Source organism: Rousettus aegyptiacus, unplaced genomic scaffold (genome assembly GCF_014176215.1).
Source record: "Rousettus aegyptiacus isolate mRouAeg1 unplaced genomic scaffold, mRouAeg1.p scaffold_m13_p_4, whole genome shotgun sequence".
Classification (NCBI taxonomy): Eukaryota; Metazoa; Chordata; class Mammalia; order Chiroptera; family Pteropodidae; genus Rousettus; species Rousettus aegyptiacus.
This window is the reverse complement of record NW_023416307.1, coordinates 76678556-76701203: the sequence shown is the minus strand read 5'-3', so window position 1 is coordinate 76701203 and position 22648 is coordinate 76678556. Positions and strand designations below refer to the sequence as shown.

The 22648-nt window shown below is 34.8% G+C and overlaps 1 protein-coding gene across 1 annotated transcript; it reads left to right on the top strand.

Annotated features, from left to right (window-relative positions):
* Window positions 1-3665: 3665 nt before the first annotated feature.
* Window positions 3666-10308, top strand: CUNH3orf38 (chromosome unknown C3orf38 homolog). Its single transcript, XM_016145835.2, has 3 exons — window positions 3666-4028; window positions 6465-6706; window positions 8059-10308. Exons 1-3 carry the CDS (start codon window positions 3902-3904, stop codon window positions 8683-8685), a joined length of 996 nt encoding a protein of 331 aa, XP_016001321.2. The 5' UTR covers window positions 3666-3901; the 3' UTR covers window positions 8686-10308.
* The last annotated feature ends 12340 nt before the right edge of the window (window positions 10309-22648 follow it).

The window sequence follows — 22648 nt, the reverse complement described above, 5'->3', positions numbered from 1 at the left end:
GGACATCCAGGGGCTCAGTCTTCTTCCGTCTCATCCAGACAGCCAGAATCTCCTCTAATTTCTACAGTTAGAATTATTAGAATCTCCTCTTCCCTGGGCTGGGGAGCCCCCAGATGTGACCAGGACCCCCATCTCCTTCAGGAGAGCCTCTGCAACCACTCTCTACCAGTGATCTTCCACCACCCACAGGTGCGCGTCCAGCCCGATTCAGGACTTTGCTCCTCCTACCAGTGTTGATGTGGCTTCTTTACATTATCAGATATAGGTGTTATGATCAGCTGGACTTCAGGTGATTCTCCATGTTGATTATTTTATTATTTGGTTGTAATTTCAATGCGGTCCTGGGAGTAGATGAACCCTGCTTTTACCTAGTCCGCCATCTTCCTTCTCTCCCTCTCTTAGGACTTTGAAGATCAGTAAATGTATATTTTAATAGTTAGATCTAATACCTTAAACCACTTTCATCTAGAAAACTTTTTTTCTTCAAAAAGCATTCAATAAATGAAACTACCAGAATGTGATTTAATGGAAACAGCTCAAAGAGCTGTGGGGATCAGATGTATTCAAATTCCAACATGATAGTTTTATGCTTGTGGATCCTTAGGCAATTAAGTGCATCCTACTGAACATAGATTTCCACATCTGTTAAAAGTTGTTCTTGCAAGGTTGTAAGAATTAAGTCTGTGAAGGGGGCCTGGTGCTGAGCCCTTACTGTTATAATTTTATTAAATTTCACGTAATGGCTCCTGTACTGTCTTTGGCTCCAGCCAAAAACAGCCCTGCTGTTCTATTCCATGCATTACTCACCACTGCTCCCTTTACTTGTAATTCTTCACTTCCTTTCTGCCCCAGCCCTCATTCTTTGCCTAATTCTTGGGCATCACCACTTTCTCCAGAAAGCCTAATTTCTCTTGAAAACTGATTTAATCATTACTTCTCCCCGTCTTCCTCCTCTCAGTAAATGCTAGCTCTACTTGCACAAACCAAAACCTTTAAGTCATCCCTGAGTCCTTATCATGTCCTCCACTCTAAATCAATCTACCATCTTATCTCCATTGGACTATAGTAGAGGTCCTCTTCCTACTCTTGCCCTTCTCCAGACTGTTCTTCATACCAGGAAGCACCCCAAAATGGTCTTGTTTGCAACAAGTTAGATCATGGCATTCCTTAGTTTAAAATCCTCCAATGGCTTTACAACACATTCATTTATTCAACAAATATTTCATACTATGTGCTAGATTCCGTAATAGACAATAGAAATAAAGGATAAAAATCCCTGGCTCACAAAACTCACATTTTACTGTAGGAAAGCAAACATATAGTATCGGATAAGTGCTACAAAGAAAAGTTAAGTAGGGTAGAGAAGGTTTAAATAAGCATGGCATTGTTAGTGATCATTTTAAATGATGATAGAGGAAGTCCTTTTTGATAAGGTGATTTTTGAGCAGGGACCCGAATAAAGGAAGGGAAAGAGAACCATTTAAATGTCTGAGGGAAACCTGTGCCTGGCAGAATAGCGAGAGAAAAGGGACCTACACGGCAGTTTTACAGAACAAATAGCACTGTGACTAGTCTGCAGTGAGAGAGGGAATAACAGGAAATGAAGACAGAGATAAAAGATAAAAGCCAAAGTCCATAATGGCCTGCAAGGCTCTAGATCTACATTAATACAGTAGCTACCAGCCACACGCAGCTATTAAAATTTAATTAAAATTCAAATAAAATTTGAGTTCCTCAACCACATGACAAGAGCTCAATAGCTACGTGTGGCTGGTGGTTGATGTATTGGACAGCACTGATACAGAACATTTTCATTCTCTCAAAAGCACTTGGACAAGTGTTTCCATATCAGCAGTTCTCAATTGGGGATGATTTTGCCACACAGGAAAATGGTGGAAAATTGGAGAAATTTTTGGTATACACAACTGGGGGAAGAGGTGCTACTGGCATTCTACAATGCATAGGACAACCCCCATGACAAAGAATTATCCTGTCCAAAATGTCTATAGTGCTCCTGTTCAGGAACCCTGCTCTAGATCAATCTTGATTACAACTCTAACCTTATTGCTCATTGCCTCCTCCTTGCATAAGCTCCTCCAGCCTCCCCACCTCCTTCCTACATGCCAAGCACTCCATTCCTTCCTCATAACCTCTACTGTTGCTTTTCCTAGGCCTCTTCTGTGGTTCATGCTCTCATTCATTTTCTTCTGGTCTTTCTTTCAATGTTGCTTAGAGAAGCCTTTCTTGACAGCAGTATAAAATAACATCCTCCTCATCACCCTCCTTTTGATGTATTTTTCTCCATTTCCCAACACCGTATAGTTTATTGTCTGTTTCTTCCCACTACAATGCAAGTGCCTTGACTTGTTCCCAGCATAAAGAACAGGGCCTGGCAAGTACTTACATTTTTTGAAAGAATGAATGTAAAAGTTGGGCATGCCTTCCATGTGGTCCCACACCAGCATTATGAGCACTTACTTGTCATCTCTTTACTTGCCAAATTCCCAAGAGCTTCTTGAAGAAAGTCTGTCATTTCTCTCAATCTTCAATGCCTAGCATAGTAAGCACTTAATGCTTAATGAAAAATGTAGAATTGATATGTTTAGTAAAATACCCCAAATAATCTCCACTGGCAAATTAGATTAACTATGCTTCGAATGCCTGTTTTAAATACTATATTTATAGCATATTTTATAACTAAAATTTAGGTGTGATTTTTTTTTTAATGTTAAATTTGCTAACCAGATATACAGATGATGTATACATTTCAGCTACTAACTGGCGACATACTAATTAAATATTACCAAATTTAAAACATGGCTAAAAAATGAAAGGATATAAAGGCAAGTGCTTTAAATATGATTCCTAATCCGGACTTGGCCCAGCAGAGCATGACTGTTTCCCTCTCGTGAATGTGTGTTGCTGTCATACTACTAGCAATAATAACAGCTAACATTTACTGAGCTCCTTCTTGGGTCTGGGATTGTTCTTCACCTCCTCTCCCCTCACCCCCGACCCGCCCCCCGCTCCCTTCACCAACAACCCTATGAGGTAGGTATCTCTACTAGATTCATATCGAGATAGGAAACTGAGGGTCAAAAAAGCTAAAGAGCTTGCCGCACCGTCACTGTTAGTAAACGTAGTAGTGAAACTCAGGTAATTTGGTTTCCGGAGTCTTCAACTTTAAACTACTCGCCGATACCGCCCCATCTAAGACCAAGCTCGGAGGACCGGAATGGAAGCAATAGCCTATCTTTGAAAGTCAGCTGGGAGGCGGGCAGGCCTGACGTAGGACATGTGATTTTTAAAAACTTTTCATAGTATAATGTTAAAAGCAAATTATTTTAAGTCAGTTATATGTAATTTAAGAATATCAAACTACAAGAACACCCAGCTCAGCCATGGCCGAAGACTTTCAAGTGCTCCCGGGGGCCGGGCCAGCAGGCGGGGTGGAGGCGCCTCCATTGGCCGGCCCCGCGGCATCACGGGAGCTCGCCATAGCCTGGGGACCGGCGTCCGCTTTCCACGCACCTGCAACTGCGCCGCCCTCCCCGATGTTCTTTTGGAGGAGGGACACCTGAAGAGTTCAGAGTTTCGCTTCCTGCTACCAACTCCCTTGTGGAAGGTCTATGTTCTCGGTGTAAACGCGGTCCTTCTCTATAGTGAGAACCGTGGGACTCCACTCTGTCCTGGCCTACCCGGAACGACAAATTGGAACACCGCGTTTCCGGATTGACCTCATTGGCTACCACTTCCGCCCAGCGGTCTGGAATACCCGAGGCTCTTTGGTGGCGAAGAACAGGAAAAGCACTTCCGGTGCCTGTTGCCAAGGCACCGGCCCCTTGGGCCTAAAGGAGCGACGTTATTGGCGTCGTCCTCTCCCCCTTTCCTGGGGGTCGAGATGTCGGGCCTTAGCCCCCCAGAGAGAGAAGGCTGTCGTAACCTGCTCGGTCTACTAGACAACGGCGAGATTATAGCTCTATGCGACACCATTACCAACCGTCTGGTGCAGCCTGAGAACCGCCAAGGTAAGGATAGACCCTTCTCCCCAAAGGCGGCTGCGCCTCCCCAGGCCTCACCTAGGCCTCACCTAGGCCCCAGGCTGTGGGAGCCGAGGAGCTGAAGGCTTCGCCCTGAATATGTCCCGGGACGCTCGGGAATCTCGGCCACCGCCGGTGCCTTGGGGCCGCGACGCAGCCTCGGGGGCCCCGCCGCTCCCTGCACCTGGAGGAGGTGGTTGCTGAAAACAGCATTACTTCCAGGTTTTATCCATGTAATGTTATTGGCAAATGCTTGTTTCGAGGAATCAGAGTACGTGAATAGTCGTTTTAAGAAAAATGGCCAAAAAGAAAAATGTCTAGGGAACCAGGGTGTTTTCCATTTTGTTTCGATCCGCTGAGGAGTGTTTGCTGCTCAGGCATTTTTTTTTTCAAGCTTAGAGGAGATATTATAAGCATTTTTGTGTCAGTCTCCTAGGTAAAACAACTATTGTAATAAAAGAAGATAGTAGTTTGGTTTCGTTTCTTTTATTTTTTAGATCGAAATTTGATGATTTTGTGTTAAAGGAATATATTTCTTCAGAGCCAAACATTTCGGTAGAATAAATTACAAGGGTTATTAATATTCAGCCTGGTTGTAATGAGTCCGTATAAAAATGTAATGAGTAACAGCATTTGTTCCATTTTGTATATCACCTAGCTAGTTTTATTTTAAACTCGCTGAATTTTACTCTAAAATGTGAAAATTCCAGCACCCTATATTAGTATATGACTTTTCTACAAAAGATTCTGCTTTTTAAAACTATCTACTTCGAACCATGAGCATTAGAAGAAATTCCTAAGAATTTAGACTTGAGTGGTTTTAGATTTAATGTAGTTCTTCAGAATTTATGTATTTTACCTGCTAATCACCTCTAAAGTCAGAGATACTGAATTTAAAATTGTAATAGATCAAAATACTGGATTTAATTGGTGATTCTAAAACCAAATAAGAAAAAGAAACTTCCCAGTACAAAATGTTAAATGATTTGAAGTGGTGTTTCTCGGGAAAAAAAAAAAAAAAAATACATCAATAAACATGAAAAGATAACCTCTGTTGAAAGCAGTGAAATGAAAACCGAAACACAAAAACCGAAACACACGGTCTTTTTTGTGTACCAGATTGATTAAAAAAAAAAAAAAAAAACTAAATATATAAATGTCAAGTTTTGGTGATCATGTGAAAAAAATTTGTTGACAGTTACTGCAAGAGTGTAAATTAGAACTACCCACTTTGAAAACAAGTTTGACATTATCTTCTAAAATGGAAAATTTAGTTAGTTCTACGCACATATTCTAGACTTGAGCTTCTCAAACTTGAATGTGCCGATGAATCAATCACTCATGATCTTGTTAAAATGAAGGTTCTGATTCAGTAGTTTTGTTGTTGTTTTGAGGGAAAGGGTGCAGAAATTACACATTTTTAACAAGCTCCCAATGTAATGTTTACGCTGCTTAACCCTCTGTGTAGTGGGAGATATGCATGAGAATAATAGTGTTTGTAATTAGACACACAGTAAAAGCCTGTAAACAGGATGGATAACCTTGTGATGTAATCATAAAATTAACTATGGTACAACAGTGAAAATCAACTAGAGCTACGTATACTCATATAGATTGATCTCAGAAACAACGTTAAGTGAAAAGCTGATCACAGAAGACTGTATGTATGTTGATAGAGTGAATTTTTAGAGTGTTCAAAAATACCAAACTATATTGTTTAGGAATATATAGTTATGGTGTACAGCTATAAACAAAAGCAAAGAAATGGTAACATTTAGGATAATAGCTACCTGTAAGGGGGTGGAAAGAGAAGGAATAGCTAGGGAGGGGCAAAATGACCACTTCAAAGATAATAATTTTCTGCATGGTGTGTACATGGAAGTTCATTTTATTGCTATTCTGTATACCTCACACATGTTAAAAATAAAAATACAAATCAGGGTTCTGCCACTTCTTAGAAGCACGATTTTTGATACTTCATGTACCTTTAAGTTTCATTATCTGTAGAATGAGGATATTGAACTACAAGTCCTTGCACATCTAAAATATTGTAATTTTACAACCATTTTTAGGGATTATAATTGAATTTAGGTCCATTGGCCTTATTAGCGAAAAAACAAATTTTTTCTGGGTCAATTTTTTTCTTAAAACACAACATTTTTTAAAAGAAAATGCTGAAATGTTACTATATCTTATGAGAAGTGAAAGGAAGAGGGGATATTCAGTGGGGAATTTTGAAACAATTTTTTTTTTTAAACCCAAACCTGACAACCCACGTCCTGTTTTTTAAAAATGATAACCACCTCATGCTAAAGCAATAGTGCCATGACAAAGAGTTTATAATTATTGATATATTTCTGCTGACCCTAGGCAAATTTTTAAGTGGCTCATGATTTTCTGTTAATATTTACAATTTCCTTCTAGATGCTATTCGTGCAATATTAGCGTACAGTCAAAGTGTAGAAGAACTGCTGAAACGTAAAAAAGTCCACCGAGATGTCATATTTAAATATTTGGCATCACAGGGGGTTATTATACCTCCAGCTACTGAAAAACACGGTCTTATTCAGCATGCAAAGGATTACTGGAAAAAGCAGTTACACCTGAAATTGAAGGAAACACCACAACCAGTTAAGACCTCTGAGGACGTTAGACTCTTGCAGCAGGTAAAATAGATCTTACATACTGAATCATAATTCTGTCTCAAACTCTTTAGATAATCCAAGATCTTTGGTAACATGGTTAATATATATATATAATATATATTATATAATATATATATTTTTATCATTTTAGCTTTAATTCATATCTTTTGCATTTTTAAAGGAACACCAGTAAAGCACCTAAGAGATAATATGTCTGACATTTAGTAAAGTATGTAAAGTATTCTATTGATTTGTTAGGGGAGAAAAGTCTTTATCCTCTATCAAATGAAGACTATAGGATTTTTAAAGAGAGTAGATAGACTGCAGGATCAGTTTAATTTTAAATTAGCCTCTAGTTCTCTAATTTTTTCTTACTTTAAAAGAATGCTATTGTAAGCCCTTTCTCATTTTGAAAACTTTCTCTGGTATTAAATCACAAAAGTTCCATGAAAGAAACTTAAATATTTTTTATATTTGATTTTTTATCTAGAAACTGTTGTTTTAATAATTTCCTCCAGTTGATATTGTCTGTTCCTAATTTTTTTTTTATATATCTCCACTATACATTTTCTGTATCATGAAAATTTAAATGTTGATCAAATAAACCTCTGGGTCATTTTAAACTCCATACCACATACCTTTTTGAACCTGTTTTCTTTAGAAAATGGGCATAATGATATTAGTCATAAAGCTTGTGAAGACAGAAAGAAAATATCACTTAAGTGCCAAGCAGCACAGTACCCAATATATTCAATAGCAGGTGCTCATAAATATAGATATGATACCATGTAAATAAGGTAGTATGCTCTGGAATAGTAGATGAATGAAAATCTAACCTATCAGGTATATTTTTGAAAGAACATTTTCTTTGAAATAAAAGAAATAATAGTGTAAAATTAATCCAGTCATAGTAAATATTGCCTGTTTCAATCATATTAGAAGTATGTTTGAAGACAGTAAAAATGATTATTGTCAACTTCTTGTGTTATGATTTATATGCCTCAGAGTGTATTTATTTAAAGCATACAGTTTGAAGGCTTTGACAGAACTTTTTTCATACCTGTGAAACCATTGCCACAATCAAGAGAAAATGCTTATGTAAATTATTGACTGTTCATGCTGCTATTTTAAGAGGCTTTGTTAAGCCTTAATTTCTTAGCTGAATTTTTAGATGCTTAAGCTGAGAACTTCTAAAATGATTTTTCCCCGTTTTGCACAAAGAATTTACTGTGCATAATGGGTTCAATGAGTTTACATATAGTTCATTTCTCTTCTGCTGTAATCAGTACATTAAAAACATGGTTATGAAACAGGTTAGAAAAATAGATGAGAATTAATCTTGGTTTTATTTTGTATTTATTTATCTTACCCAGGAGGAGAAAGAAGATAAAAAAGCTGAAAAAGTTGATTTTCGACGATTAGGAGAAGAATTCTGTCACTGGTTCTTTGAACTTCTTAATTCTCAGAATCCTTATCTTGGACCACCTCAAGATGAATGGGGGCCACAGCACTTCTGGCATGATGTCAAGCTTAGGTTTTATTATAACACATCTGAACAAAATGTGATAGACTACCATGGAGCAGAAATTGTGAGCCTTCGTCTGCTGTCACTAGTGAAAGAAGAACATCTTTTTCTCAGTCCCAACCTAGATTCCCGTGGACTGAAATGTGCTTCTTCTCCTCATGGTCTGGTAATGGTTGGGGTTGCTGGGACTGTTCACCGAGGGAACACTTGTTTGGGCATTTTTGAACAAATTTTTGGACTCATCCGCTGCCCTTTTGTGGTGAATACTTGGAAAATCAAATTTATCAACCTGAGAATTATTGGAGAGACTTCTCTTGCTCCTGGAACATTAATGAAACCAGCTATTACATTTGAACCAAGTGATCTAGAGGCCTTTTATAACGTAATTACTTTATGTGGTACCAATGAAGTACGACATAATGTAAGGCAGACAGTGGATAGTGGAACTGGAGACCAAGCTTTACAGTGGAAATGAAACATTGTTGAACAAGAGTACTGAGTTTAATCCTCTAAAGCGTTGAGCACTGTCATTGTATACAGAAACTTTTCCAAATACTGCATCAGTAATATCTTAAGTGATTTCAGATGCGAGGATTGACATATTTTAGTTGAAATATCTTTTTTGACTACAGACTAACATATAAATACTTGCCTCTTTCTGTCTGAGTTGCTGCAAATATCGAGAGCTTAATGCAGTTCACCAAATAAATCCCACTTTAGATGTTATAAACGATGTGCCTTAGAAACCAGGTAATATTCTCATTTTACTGAATTAAATATTCAGCTTGTGTGTGTACTTTTCAGGTGGGAAGGGAGTAGTAGTGTTCAAGGTTTTCCCTTGTCAAGTTTCTCATTTATCTAGATCTGGATAATTTTACAAACGCATCTCATGACAGTGTTTTGAAAAGTGCTTATTTTAGAGATGTTTAAACTCAACATTCTTATTTTAGAAAACTCGAATGACAATCTTGTGCAAAAAGTCCAATAATTTAGCAGGTGGAGAGAAATTTACTTTGCCTTTTAAAAATTTGGAGAACATTTTTCAAAGTTATCTACTGTAGTCTAAACTGAACAATCTGCAATATTTTCTGAACTGTTTTGAGCATTGATAAGTGCTGTTTTCAAAACAGAGCTTATTATCTAAGGCTTCAAATAACAGTTTTATATAGCATTTATTGTAATATATGAAGGAAACATACTGTCGAAATTTTTAAAAAGCTGTGCCATGCCCATTTCCTAACTTCTAATTGAATTACTGTTTTCCTCTTGCTTGATCTTGGATGAGATGACCAAAAAGGTGGTGGGGGGGAAACACATTTATAATGTGGCAATATATATATGTAACATATATATGCGCATATATATATTATATATACATAAATATACATCTCCACCATCATGAATTAAAATTAATAGGATTTTTTTTTAACCTCTAATAGGTTTTACGAGGTTTGAGTTATGAGGTTAAGTTGCCAAATTACATAGTTGCTTTAAATTTCCAGCAGCTACTTGCTGATCCTGGATTTAGTTTGTAATTTCAATTTATAAAAATGTCATTTGGAAAAAAATTCAACTGGGAAATGTGATGATGTACATGTTAACTACCTTTAACTGCTCGTGATCATCTCGGGTGGCTGAAAAGAATTTTGGAAGCATGAGGAAAAAATTCTTTGTTTTTTTAAATGGTATGCATCTTATGAGGAGTACAAATTGATATATCCTAAAATAAAACATGATAAAGGAGGGAGATCCCTTTCGTCTGCTATAAGGATAGTATATTGTTTAGATTTAAAGCCAGATTTTGTTTTTCTTCTTTAAGTTGGAAGTATTATACCATGTAATCAATAAGTATCCTAAGTAAAGGATAAATTAAAAACTATTCCCATCTGGTTTCTTTGTGCTGTTGATGTCAGGTACTGTAGAAGTATTACTATAAATGGTCAAGATGGGCAGAACTTGCCTTTTGCTATCTTCAGTATTGAATTTTTGAATTTGTGTAATGGTCAAAGCTGAAATTTCATCGTGTTCTTTTAATCACCCTTAAAAATTTGAAGTTTTCCTGATAGACTGACTGATAAACTAAATCTATTGAGGATTAGAGCTGTGTTTTATTTCCTGTGAATCCCCACAGGTGGGCACACTGTAGGACCTAGTGTTTAAATGAATAGATGAAAGAATGAGCAAAAGAAGCTTACATTCTGTATGAAAGACTTTTGTGCCTAGTTTGTCTTTGGTGTTTCTCTTCAGTGGTTGTTTTTTGATCATATTGTCTGAATTTTATATGTGGATACACAGAAACTTGTAGGTCCCAGACGACCTCAGATTTGGGGGAAATTTTAACTTTAAGATTTTCTGAATTTTAGAACCCCCAGGGTCAGAGTGAGGTATACTAGGAGGGCCCTAAGACTACCTAGAAACTATTATAGGGGAAGTGTATACTTCCTCATCGGAGAAAAAAGACATGGAAGAACTGAAATTTGTTCACGAAGCTTAAAGCTTGGTCAGGCCTCTGAGAAGGTCCAGAAGAACAGTGCAGATTGAGCTTTACTTTTACTACCACCCATTGTTCTGTTTATGTTAGCAAATGGCAAAGACCCCACCTCACTCAGCCTTATGTCTCTTGCTTCAGTATATTCAGGTGGTATTTGGAAAGTCTGTGGAAGCAAATGGTAAAGAATACAACGTTTCTACACATAATTACAGTAATTGGGTGGTCAAACCATGGGCATCTGGGCTTTATTTACCGTAGGCTGATTTGCTGTAGTCTACATGAAATATTCTTTTTCTGTGTGAAAATTAAATCTTATATAGTTGTATTGGGATGTTTTATTAGTATCTAGAATGCCAAAAAAAAAAAATCATCTTATTAACAATCAAATAGAAAAAAAGACATTAATTTGTTAAATCAACTTAAAAACAGGAAACACAAGTTAGGAAAATATTCATGGGTTTTCATAAAGATAACATTTTTATGCTAGTTACCTAGTCTCAGTAAGAAATTTTAATAGCACCAGAAAAGGATTTAAAGAATATTGGTTTATTTTTTTTAAAAAAAACTAATCAGAAACATTGTGTTTTAACAAAATGGCTCATGGACAAGTAGATCACAAAAATGACTGAAAACCATACCTTAACATGTTTCTTAGTATGTATTTGTACAAATTTAGATGCCCATTTCTTAACTGGTTCTTAATTTGGGTGGGTGGGGGGTAGGTCTTGACCTTTTGAAAAATGAGAGCTATTCTTGTGCCCTCTCCAGAGCCCCTAGACTAGAGTCTTAGGAATGATCTCTAGGAAATCTGTTAATGATAGTTGTTAATGTGTGAAGCTTGTTTTTAAAAAGGTGTCAGATATTAATATAAAACCTGAAATACTGTCAAGTGAAATATTAAAATAAGTTTCATTTTGACAAGGTTAATTAACAATGGGCATGCTTCGGAGAAAGTGAAAAATGTGAAAAGGAAAAGTATTTTAAATATTTTATCAAGACCTTTACAAAAACTTTCCTAAGAAGATATTTATTTAATAACGATCGTATATTGCTTATTTCCTCTGATGGGACTATATATGTGATCTACTTTAGACCACTCCCTCTCACTGCCCCCCACCCTCTTTATAATCTTTGGATATAGCCAGTTTGAATGCAGATAGCACAGCTGCAGTGCTTCTGGATCTAGGTTCTCTTTATTTGGCATATATTTATTGAGCATCTAAATTTGTAAGTCAATCAAGTAAAAGATAAAATAGTCCATGAATACATTATTCTTCTAAATTTATGTTGAATTCAAATCTCAATCTCTGGGTTTAGATATCTTAAGGTAAGAACTACCTTAGGCCTTTTGCAGAAGGATTTGGTAATATCCTTTTATGTGGTCAGAACAACAAAAAACATTGAATTGAAATTTTAAGTTGCTATATGGTTCCAGCTAAGTCATATAGATTTTATCAATGCACAATATAGAATATGATATTAATGGTGTGGATATTTTAAGTATTAAGAATATTATGATAGTCTTAAAGGTTGAAAAATATTTCAGAATTGTATCAGACCACTAAATCCTTTTAGCTTTATTTTTTCTAATTTAAACCTTTCTAATAGTCTTTCAGTAAAACAATATTAAAATTGAATGTGATGGTTGTAATGTACCTCGAACATAAACCAGAAACTCCAGACTTACTTGTATTAGAATCACTGGTGTAGAATTTGGTACCATCTAATTTCTGTTCCCAGTACTGTCAAATTTAATTTCCCTTTTTTTTGTGAGTCATTTAGTGAGGGTTCTTTGGTTAGCAGATGAAAACTAGGCACCCTAAATCTCAAATATGAAATTACATTTGAGTTTAGGGATTGAAGGAATTACTGTTGCCTACTTCCAACTGTGTTGCTTGTCTGATCTGATGTTTTCTGAACAAAAAAAGAAAAATTAATGATGACTTAGGAAAATCTTTTTCCTTGAAGCACTTAATTGCACAAGTTTGCGTTAATCTTTTTCATCTCTAGTCTTTTACTGTAGGAATGGTTAGTATCAACACTTAATTGTTCTTAAATTGTTATTGTGTAAGTTACTTTCGCCTTGCTACATAAGTAGTAAATTCCTAGAACTGGTGATTCTTATTTATTTCACAATCTTTTCCCCTGTGTCTTGCACAAGATACATAATAGCTAAGTTTGGGGTACTTATTATATACTAGTTTCTCCTCTGTGTACATTTTGTGTATTAATTTATGCAATCCTGTGATCAGCTAAATGAAGTAGTAGATACCATTATCTTTATTTTACTAGAAAACAGCTGAGTAATTTTCCAATTTTAACAGCTAATAATAGAGTCTAGATTTACAGCCTGCGAGCCGTGTGGCAACTACTACACTACATTGCCACTTAAGTATAGTAGGTTTTTGAAGAGTCCTTTTTGACTATCTTCAGTACGAAGGTTGTCATTTGCTGGCACTTATTTTCAAAGCAAAGATGGCTTTAATCTTTATTATTTATCAAAATACAGAGTAGGAGAGTAAATGCATACTGTATCCTCTTTTAATTATACTTCTTAAGTTCTCATTTAGTGATTTAAAACCTCTTGGAGAAAAGAAAGAATGTTCATGTATGACAATATTAGGAAAAAGAATAAAAGTAAACATAATATAACAATTTATATCAAATTTCTTGACTTCACTGTCTCACAATCTCTAGTCTTCCCTTCTTGCCATGTCGGGATGTAGCATATATACAGTATTGTTTTCTATTTCAGCTGCTGCCGTAATTAGACTCTCAACATGAACCTAGACTTATTTTAATAATTTCTTATTTTTTTACTTTAATATTTCTTACATATTTGTGACAGATTACAATTCCCTTAAAGTACAGCTTTCATCATATCTTCCAAGCTCAGACCTTTCAGTGTTGTTGCAGTACCTCCAAAATAAAGACCAGGTTTCATAAACTGGCTTTCGTCACCACCTAGGTTTAATTCTACTCATTTTCACACATTGTATGGTCCTCCCAACATCTACTACTATGCAGTCTTTATATTTATCCTGTTTACTTAGTCCTCTGGTTTATAGACAAGCATACAAAATTGTAGAATTTGATTTTGTTGTTACACAATGTGATAATGTAGAAAGAAAAGAATTAGGATTGAAATTAAGTTTAACAACTGGAAATGTCAACAAGTCAAGCATTTTTTCTCTAGGAATTTTGTGTACATTATCTCTAGAATCTTTCCCTAGCTTTTTGCATGGCTGCTGCTTTTTCATCTTCAAGCAGTTGTTTTAAAAGTTTCCTTCTCTCAGACTAAGTGGACCTTCTTGTTAATATTTATCAGAGTACCTTGTTTGTTTCAGTTTTTAGCACTTTATATACTGTTAATTTATTAATTTCCCCCCACTAGATTGTAAACAGAGCTAATATGAGAAGCTGTACCCCTCATTGTATTTCCATTGCTTTGTGCAGAGCCTAAGTATTAAACAGATATTTTATTAAAGATATAAATAAGGGAATAGTTATTCAGAGCCTTAGATATTACTCTTTATTTGTAGTCTGACAACTGCTACTACCTTACTTTGCAAGAATTTAAACTCTAATCCTCGATTTCTTCACACAAAAATGAACCAATTAGATGAGATGAGTTCTGAAATCTATGATTTTGAAGTTACAGATTTTGTGATTACATGCCTTGTCAGCAACTCAAGAATATTAAAGGAATTCATAGTTCATTGTTGAGGAAATTCTTCATTATTTTGCTTCCACATAAATCACGCTCATTGAAAAACACTCTTTTTTTCCTAACAAATAAACACTTGTAGGTGTATGTGTTTATTTATAGAAGGGAAAAACCAAAAAAATGAAAATATATATTATATCTAAAATAGAAGAGGGGAAAAAGTGCATGATTCTTTCAAAGAGGCTGAGTAATAGCAATTGGCAAATATTTAAGAGTGACACCAGAGATCAGTGATAGATTTGGACAGGATTTTCCTGCAGGAAACATTGCTCTGGATGGGTGCTACTTATAAGGCCATTGAGTTCATTCTAGAAAGTTTAATGGAAAACATTTGTTTAATAAAGACAAAGTTTTGCTGTACTGACCACTGATTGGAATAATACAGTGTTACGATAGAATGTGCTTAGAATTCAGAAAGAAGATATTAGAAAATGTAAGCATTTCAGGGGAAGCCAGAACTAGTAGAATAATTATAAAACCAATAAGAGAAATTTTATGAACTTTTAGTAATTAGGAGAATTGCAGAATAAACCATGATTTGAATTCGAAAAGCAACCTTAAGCTAGAGCAAGAGTTTAAGAAAAGCTGGTTTTAAATAGTGTATCAGTATTTTAAACTTTCAATTTGGCAAACATTTATTGAGCACTTACCATGTGCCAGGCATTTTAACAAAAGACACTTGGTAATAAAGTATCTTGTTTCTTCTGCTTTCTTAATACTTTTCTCACTTTTTAAAACGTAATCCTTGATAAATAGTTCAGTAAGTTTCAGAGGGAAAAAATACACTGAAACCATTTTTCACATACTTTGCGTGTATTTCGCAAATTTTATTCACATAATTCACATTTCGCAATTTTTAAATAATAAATGATTTTTATAAAAATATCATTAAGCGCTTAACAGTGCTATGTTCTAAGTGTAGAATCAATAGTTGCATGTGTGCATGACAGAACTGCATTGGTCCATTTACCCTAGCCAACACAAAGTTAACATGGTTTTCATCTTCAGTCATGTCCTTTCCTAATTTAATGTTGATTAAATTTTCATTTTATGATTGGTAGCCTTTTATCCCCAATTCACAAAAATGACTCACTGAAAAATGATGAAAATAGTAACAATACCATCATTCATAAAGTCCCATAATGTAAATATTAGAACTTCAGTGTGAATGCAGAATTAGAATTTGTGTGTTCTGTGCAAGAGATTGTGTGAGTGTGATGTTTTTAAAACATCAGCTAAAGCACATTAAGGAGATCAGTGATGAATAGATGAACTTTTTTTGGCCTGCATTCTATTCACCATTGGTCAGTGGCCTGTCAAATATTTGCATATCTGTCAAACTTCACATCTGGTAAGCTAAGTTAATTAGGTGATTTTATTTTTCCTAAACACGTGTAAAATATATCTCTGTCTAAAACATGTCATGCAAGATGGAGAAGAGTCCAAAATTAACAGAAGTATCATCCAGAGTTGCATGCTTTAAAATAAAACATATAAGAAAGACACTGTTGCCAGTTTTCAGTCCCTGAAAATTGGCACACAAGGCCCACTCAGTGTTTGATGACTGGAAGAGACCTCACTTTGGATCAGTCACTGGGGTTCCAACCCTAGAAATCACTTGGACACTAAAGCATGTTTTAGCATCTCGACGATTATGTCCATTTTTCCATGTATATTTTCTGTGTCATGTCCTCAGGTATAATCCTCAGAAATAACTCATGCTAGCCTCTGACAACCAGGAAGCAATCTTACATGTGGGTCTGAATTTGTAGACTAGATTCAAATATCAAATCTGCAACAAACAAATACCCTGTTGCTCAGAAGCTTGTGAAAACAGTCTTCCTGTTATTAAACTTAATCAGAGAACAATCAGGAAACTATTGGAAAATCTCTATCAAAGATAAAATTACATAATTCAGAACCAACATGGAAGAGCAGTTCCTATTATATGCATTCTAGAGGCTATTTCATTTTGCAGACAGAACCACAGATGTGCAGTGTCTGAATTGTTAATTGTCTGTCATATGAGTGAAAAGTTTTTCTTATCCTAGTCATCCCTGAAAAACCATGAATATAAAACACAAGACTATACTAGGAAATAAGTTTTGATGAGAACTAGAAAATATGTGTCACAATCTTTAATGATGGAACACTAGCTATTTGGGCATCAATGAAAGTGATTGTTAGGTTAATAAAAATCTTATTCAAAAAAGCTCATCAACTCATCCCTTTAAAAGAGAGCAGTTATTTTTCAACGATAAACCATCAAGATGCTGATTCAGTGTTAAAGGGAATAGAAAATACAATCAAATTTTATCGTGTCACGTCTGTACCGTTTTTACAATTCTGTAAGAAAATGGCAGGAAGTTAGAAAATTGTTTTTTCCTCCAGTACTGCCTGGTTAGAGAAAGGTGTTTGTATGAGGTTTTGAGATAAAAGCAGAGATTAAAAACATTTCTTTGCAACATTGTTAATGTCAGTGAAGGACTTTTCCTTAATTTCAGTTACCTCGTCACATGGCATATCTACCAGTCCACCTACTGTCTTGAAGAGACATCCCTCCAGTTCCATCATTTGAATTGTGATAGCAAGGAAATAAGATTAAGATTACATGACTCTTGTGCAAATGGCTCTGTAGAGCTTCGTTCCTCTACCCTTTTCCCAATCTCATTTTCTTGGCTTGTTGCAGAAACAATATATTTGGGAATTTATTTAAAACCATGTCTAAATACTGCAACATAATATGAAGAATAGTTTCCTGGGCTGAATGCAAAAGAGATTGGAAATCAATTTAACACTATCTGCAGGTAGATTTTTCTTTTGGTAATTCTACATAAAAAGATTATTGTGAGAGAAGGTATATGACTAATAAAGAATACTGTATGTGACCAATGGGTTTTGTAAATCATGTAGCTATTCTTAGAATACCAGAGCAAAAACAAGCTTCCTCTTTCTATATGAATATAGTACTGTAAAACAGAATCGTGGGGAAAAAGTAAAACTGTTTATATGTCACTCTTAGAGAGATTCAATAAATTGTACACTAAAAGCTATGCTGACCTGACTTTATATACTGTTTTTTGTTTGTTTGTTTTGTTTTTTAAGCAGTAATCATCTTTTCACATAAGCAATTTAACTGAAAACATCACCAGGATTTTTTTTTTTTTTTAAAGCAAGCATGCAAATGCCTTTCTTTCTGTCCTTTCATAACCCATGTATTTTGGCAATTAGTCAGAGATCACTTCACTGTGTCCTTTTACTTTCCACCCAAATAAGGTTTAATTTGAAACAGTTTCAGTACTGGAGTAAAAAAACTTTTTAAAAAACAATTTTCTTTTGTTCACATTCTATGAATTACAATTACTAATAACATGCCATTTATCAGTAGACAGTCATTTTTTTAGACATATGTAGAGCAAGGATATATTTTTGCACAATATATTGGAGGGAAGAGAGATTTTCATCAAATGATTTTTATATTCTTTATTATTCTTAGCCAAAATAATGTTTTTATTTATTATCACAATAAATGCATAAATATGTCATTTCTATACCTTTATTCGGGTGGCTTGCTGTAATTATTCTTCATTTTATAGACTGGTTTTCATAATACTGGCACTTTTGAATCTCTTGGACTGGTACATTAGGGAAAGTCTCAAAGTTGCTCACAAGTAGCTTTAAAATACTCTGGTCCCAATTGCTAGACTTTGCATAGTGATGAATTTAACTTTTACCTGTAATAGGTGTAGCACACCAATAAACGAGTTCTCAAGATACATAAAGTATAGTAAGTGCTATAAATATACACCACAATTGAATAACTAAGCAATTGCTAATTTTTTCAAGACTTAGTGAACATGAATTATAAAAGATTTTAGGGCCTATGTAGATAAATAAACAAGTACATTTCATTCTCTAAGGTACATTTCCTTAGGGATAGGTTTATTTTTATTCATAAAATGTATTAATTTTGGGGAATTTTTATAAAACATTTATTTTTACAAGTTATTCCACTTTAGGGTACCTACTTTATTAAAATTTTATTCCATCTCAACATGTTTATTGGACCACATTTTGCTAGAAACAAATTTGTGAAGACCTGTATAGCATGAGGTAATATTGCAAAACTACCTTGCCTTTCTTCATCATCCTTTCTTTCCCCATCACACTTTTTTTTTCCTTTTAAAATTAAGAAGGAACCAAAGAGACTTTATCCTCCTCTTGTTTAGAACCCTAATGCTGCTGATAATTTTGAAGAAGCTTGCAATACCATCTTGAAGTGTGGAATTTTAGTGACATCTGGTGGCCAAGACTTTTCTCCGAGTTTCTAATTTGTAGTAGTGGTCTGGCTTTGTAGCAGTAAACTTTGAACTGGAAAATGTGGAGTTCTGAGGGTACCTGAAGACTTTTCGAAAATTTAAACTGGCATAAAGACTTTTTTGGAAATCAATTTTCTTATCCTCAATCTCCTGCCCTCTCCCTAAACTACCTTGACTATACCTGTGGTCTAGACACTACATCATTTCTTTTTTCATTCTTCCTTTTACAGTTACCATTCTTCCACAAAAGACCTACTTCTCACTTTTCCCTAGCCTCACTATGGTGCATTGCCCTGTGATAGCTAAACCTCTGGGTGCTAAGCACAGAAAATTTGAAGTATTGGTGTTGGTGTAGTGAAATGAAATCACTACAATGATTATTTAATGAAGGTTTTTTGAGTCAGATGGTTTTCTTTAAAATTATTTAGTTTCAACAATTATTTTACATTATTTGGTTTCAATAAAATTAAAGAAAAAACAAATTACATTTTTATCTGATAGATCACTAACTAAAAATAAATCTTGGCAATAAATCACTACCTGATTTTTTTCTGTTTGATGTAAAATTTACATACCTTAAAATGTACAAATCTTAGTAATATGTTGAATATATTGGGTGATAATATAATTTCATTTCTCTTTACTTATTAAGTTTGATTTCTTATGCTTACATCAATAAAATGAATAGCATGATGACAAGCACTGACTTATACAAACAATAAACCCATCCCATTATTATGGATTTCCAGTACAAGCTGTGAATTAGTTATGTTGTTTTGATCAATGATATAATACTAAAAAATTACAATATTCAATCTAGAAGAAAATTTTAGTACTTAAAACATTGTAGGGAAAGTTTAAAATTATGATATTTTTCTCTCATAGTAGTGTTGTACCATGAGCAATAAGTCTTTTAAGCACAAAATATATCACATTAGAATAAAATTCTGTGGAGCAACTGGAATAAAAGTACAAATTAAGGAGTACAAGTAAAACTTCTAACTATAAAGAGAAGCTCGTTTTTAAATATTTAAATACATATTGGTGGGGATGGAATTCATTGAAGTTTTGGGATACATTTTAAAGAACTAACACTTATTTTAAAAATGGAAATTACTCCTTTTTAACTAATAATGTAATAAAATATTTCAGATGTTGACTTAAAATTTGTGAGAGAATAAAGTTTGCAAACATTCTTTTAGGTGATATGCAAGCAAAAAAGCTTGAAGAACAAGACTTTATATTATTTAACTTGGCCTTCAGTTCATTGACCCAGATAGTATATTTGGGAGGAAAACCACTTCAACTCATGCTTTAGATATGCGATAATGTATTCTGAAAGTAAACCTAGGACAAAGTATTAAAACTCTATAAAATATTTTATATCAAAATAATATTCTTAGATTTAGAGAACCAGAAATCAAAATAAAAGAAAAATGTCCAGGAGAATTTTTTCTTTTTTAATTAGAATTGAAGTGTTCTGTATTTGATTGTACAATTCCATCATTGATTCAATTATTTTTGGTGCTAAAAATTCACATCATACTCAATAGATATTATAGAGAAAAAAAAATCCAATGTAAAAATGTTAAAATAGTTTGTGGATGAGAAAGTATCTTTAAAATTAAATAAGTTACATACACATGACTGGTTTTTAAATAACAGGTTTTTAATATTCGTTTTTATGTAGCAAGGTTTAATGTGATGTGACTAACATCAATAGTATCTTTATTAACAGCAAACAGAAAATGTTGAGTCTCTTATTGGTATGACATTGTGCTGGGCACTGGGGTTACACAGTGGTATAAAATATGGTAAATATTTGTATATAAGCAGAATAAAATTTAATAAGGAGAAGACAGCACAGTTGGTACTAACAACCTGGAAACATTTTGAGAGTGGTTTAAACTATCAACAAAGAGCAGGACTTTGATCCATATAGAATGAAGGTTGGCAAACTATGGCCCAGCAGCCAAAACCTGCCCAATATCTGTTTTTGTATAATACCTCCAGCTAAAAGTAGTTCTAATATTTTTAAAGGTTGAAAAAATTAATAATATTTGGTAACTTGAAAATTATGTGAAATTCAAATTTTATTGGAGCACATCTACATTCATTCATTTATTGCTGGGTTGTGTTTGCTCTACAGAGCAGAGTTGGGTAGTCATGACTGAGACTATATGGCTTTATTAGATATCTAAGTGGAGATATCAAGTTTGCAGTTGATGATGAAATAATACCTCTAGAGTTTCTCAAGCAGTGTCTAAAAACTGTCAAGAAGACCTAAAGCATGTATTTGGAGAACAGACTCCAACCAAAGATATAAATTTGGAACTCATTAGCACAGAGGTGTCATGTAGTGCCATGAGAATGGCTGAGACCATCAAGGTATGAATTTAGGTACTGACAAAGTCTGAGAACTGAGTTCTGGGTCCCTCTAATATTAAGAGGTCAGGGAATTGAGGAATCAGTAAGAAAAATAGAGAAACAGTGGCCAGTTAGGTACAAAGAAAACCAAGGAAGAGTGGTACCCTAGAAACCCCTTGAAGAAAGTGTTTCAAGGAAGGAGTGAGCAACTGTTTTAAATAAGTCATTGGGTGGCCTTGACTAGGGCCAATTAAATGTAGTGACAGAGGGTAAATCTTGCATAAGTTCAAAAGAGAATGAAAGAAAAGATATTGAAGTAATAAACACTCAAGACATATGATCTAAAAGGGAACAGAGAAATGAGTTAGTTTGAGAGAGATGTGGTGCATGTGGGTAAAGAGAAGACTTTCTGGTATCTTCTTACAAGGGCATTCACCAATCCCATTTTGAGAGCTCCACCCTCATGACCTCATCCAAAACAAATTCCCTCTCAAAGGCTCCATCTCCAAATACCATCATATTATGGGTAGGGCTTCAACATAAATTTGAGGGGGACATGATTCAGTCCACAGCAGTTGGGAAGGGAGGGTAGGATCACCAGAGTAGAGGAAGACAAGGACTGTGTAGTGATTATTGGTTATTGAAGTGATCATCTATGAAATCATAGGAATAACATTAGAGAAAGTAACAATGAACCAGGATTTAGAATCCCTAAAGAGGAGGATTGACCTAGGATCTGTAGATGATTGCAGCAAGGAGGGCATTGCTTTGTATAGTCTGATGGCATGAGATTCAGAACTGAGCATTTTCAGAAAAGAGAAAGAATGGTCACACTCATACCAACTGATAAAAGGGGTGTGGGAGGGGAAAAAAAGCTTCTATTTGAGGATGCTGGAAAGAAAGCAAAATTCTTAAATTAGCCTCTGATGAAGGTCAGGAGAGAACAATTCATAACAGAGACCCAGTGAGACATTGATAAAACAGATATTTTTATTTATCTCAGTATAAAAAGCTTCACTGGCCTTGAGAGATAAGTTTAACCTTAACTTAGAAAGTCTTGGCCTTGCTTTCACAATTATATAAAAATTGCCTTATGTCTGATTTCTCTTTTATCAATATGTAAGTTCCTGGGAATTGTGTATAATTAAAATTAGAATTTTAGTAAATAAAATAAGAGCAGTAGGGGAGTCTATTATTTAAAAAAGCACAATGGAAAAGTTCTTAAGAGAGAGAAAGAGAGAGAGAGAGAGAGAGAGAGAGAGAGAGAGAGAGAGAGAGAGAGAGAGAGAGAGAGAGAGAGAGAGAGAGAGAGAAGCACAATGGTAAATTTTTCAACTAAGTGCTATGTCTTTCTAAACCAGACATCCCATATTCTCCTTTCACTGAGAGGTCCACCATAAGGAACAGCTATGATTGTGATGAGAGGAATCATCTATGTCTACGCCAGGAGGGGCTGGCTGTGTGACATCTGGGACAGGAGATGAAAGGGGTGGGGGGAGTAATGAGGCAGATGCCAACAGTGGTAGTTAGTAGT

Excerpts from the sequence above, each read along its gene's own strand:
- CUNH3orf38 (XM_016145835.2), top strand. The coding sequence starts at position 3,902 with ATGTCGGGCCTTAGCCCCCCAGAGAGAGAAGGCTGTCGTAACCTGCTC. Across the intron at positions 4,029-6,464 it reads GCAGCCTGAGAACCGCCAAG|ATGCTATTCGTGCAATATTA; the intron begins GTAAGGATAGAC and ends ATTTCCTTCTAG. Across the intron at positions 6,707-8,058 it reads ACGTTAGACTCTTGCAGCAG|GAGGAGAAAGAAGATAAAAA; the intron begins GTAAAATAGATC and ends TATCTTACCCAG.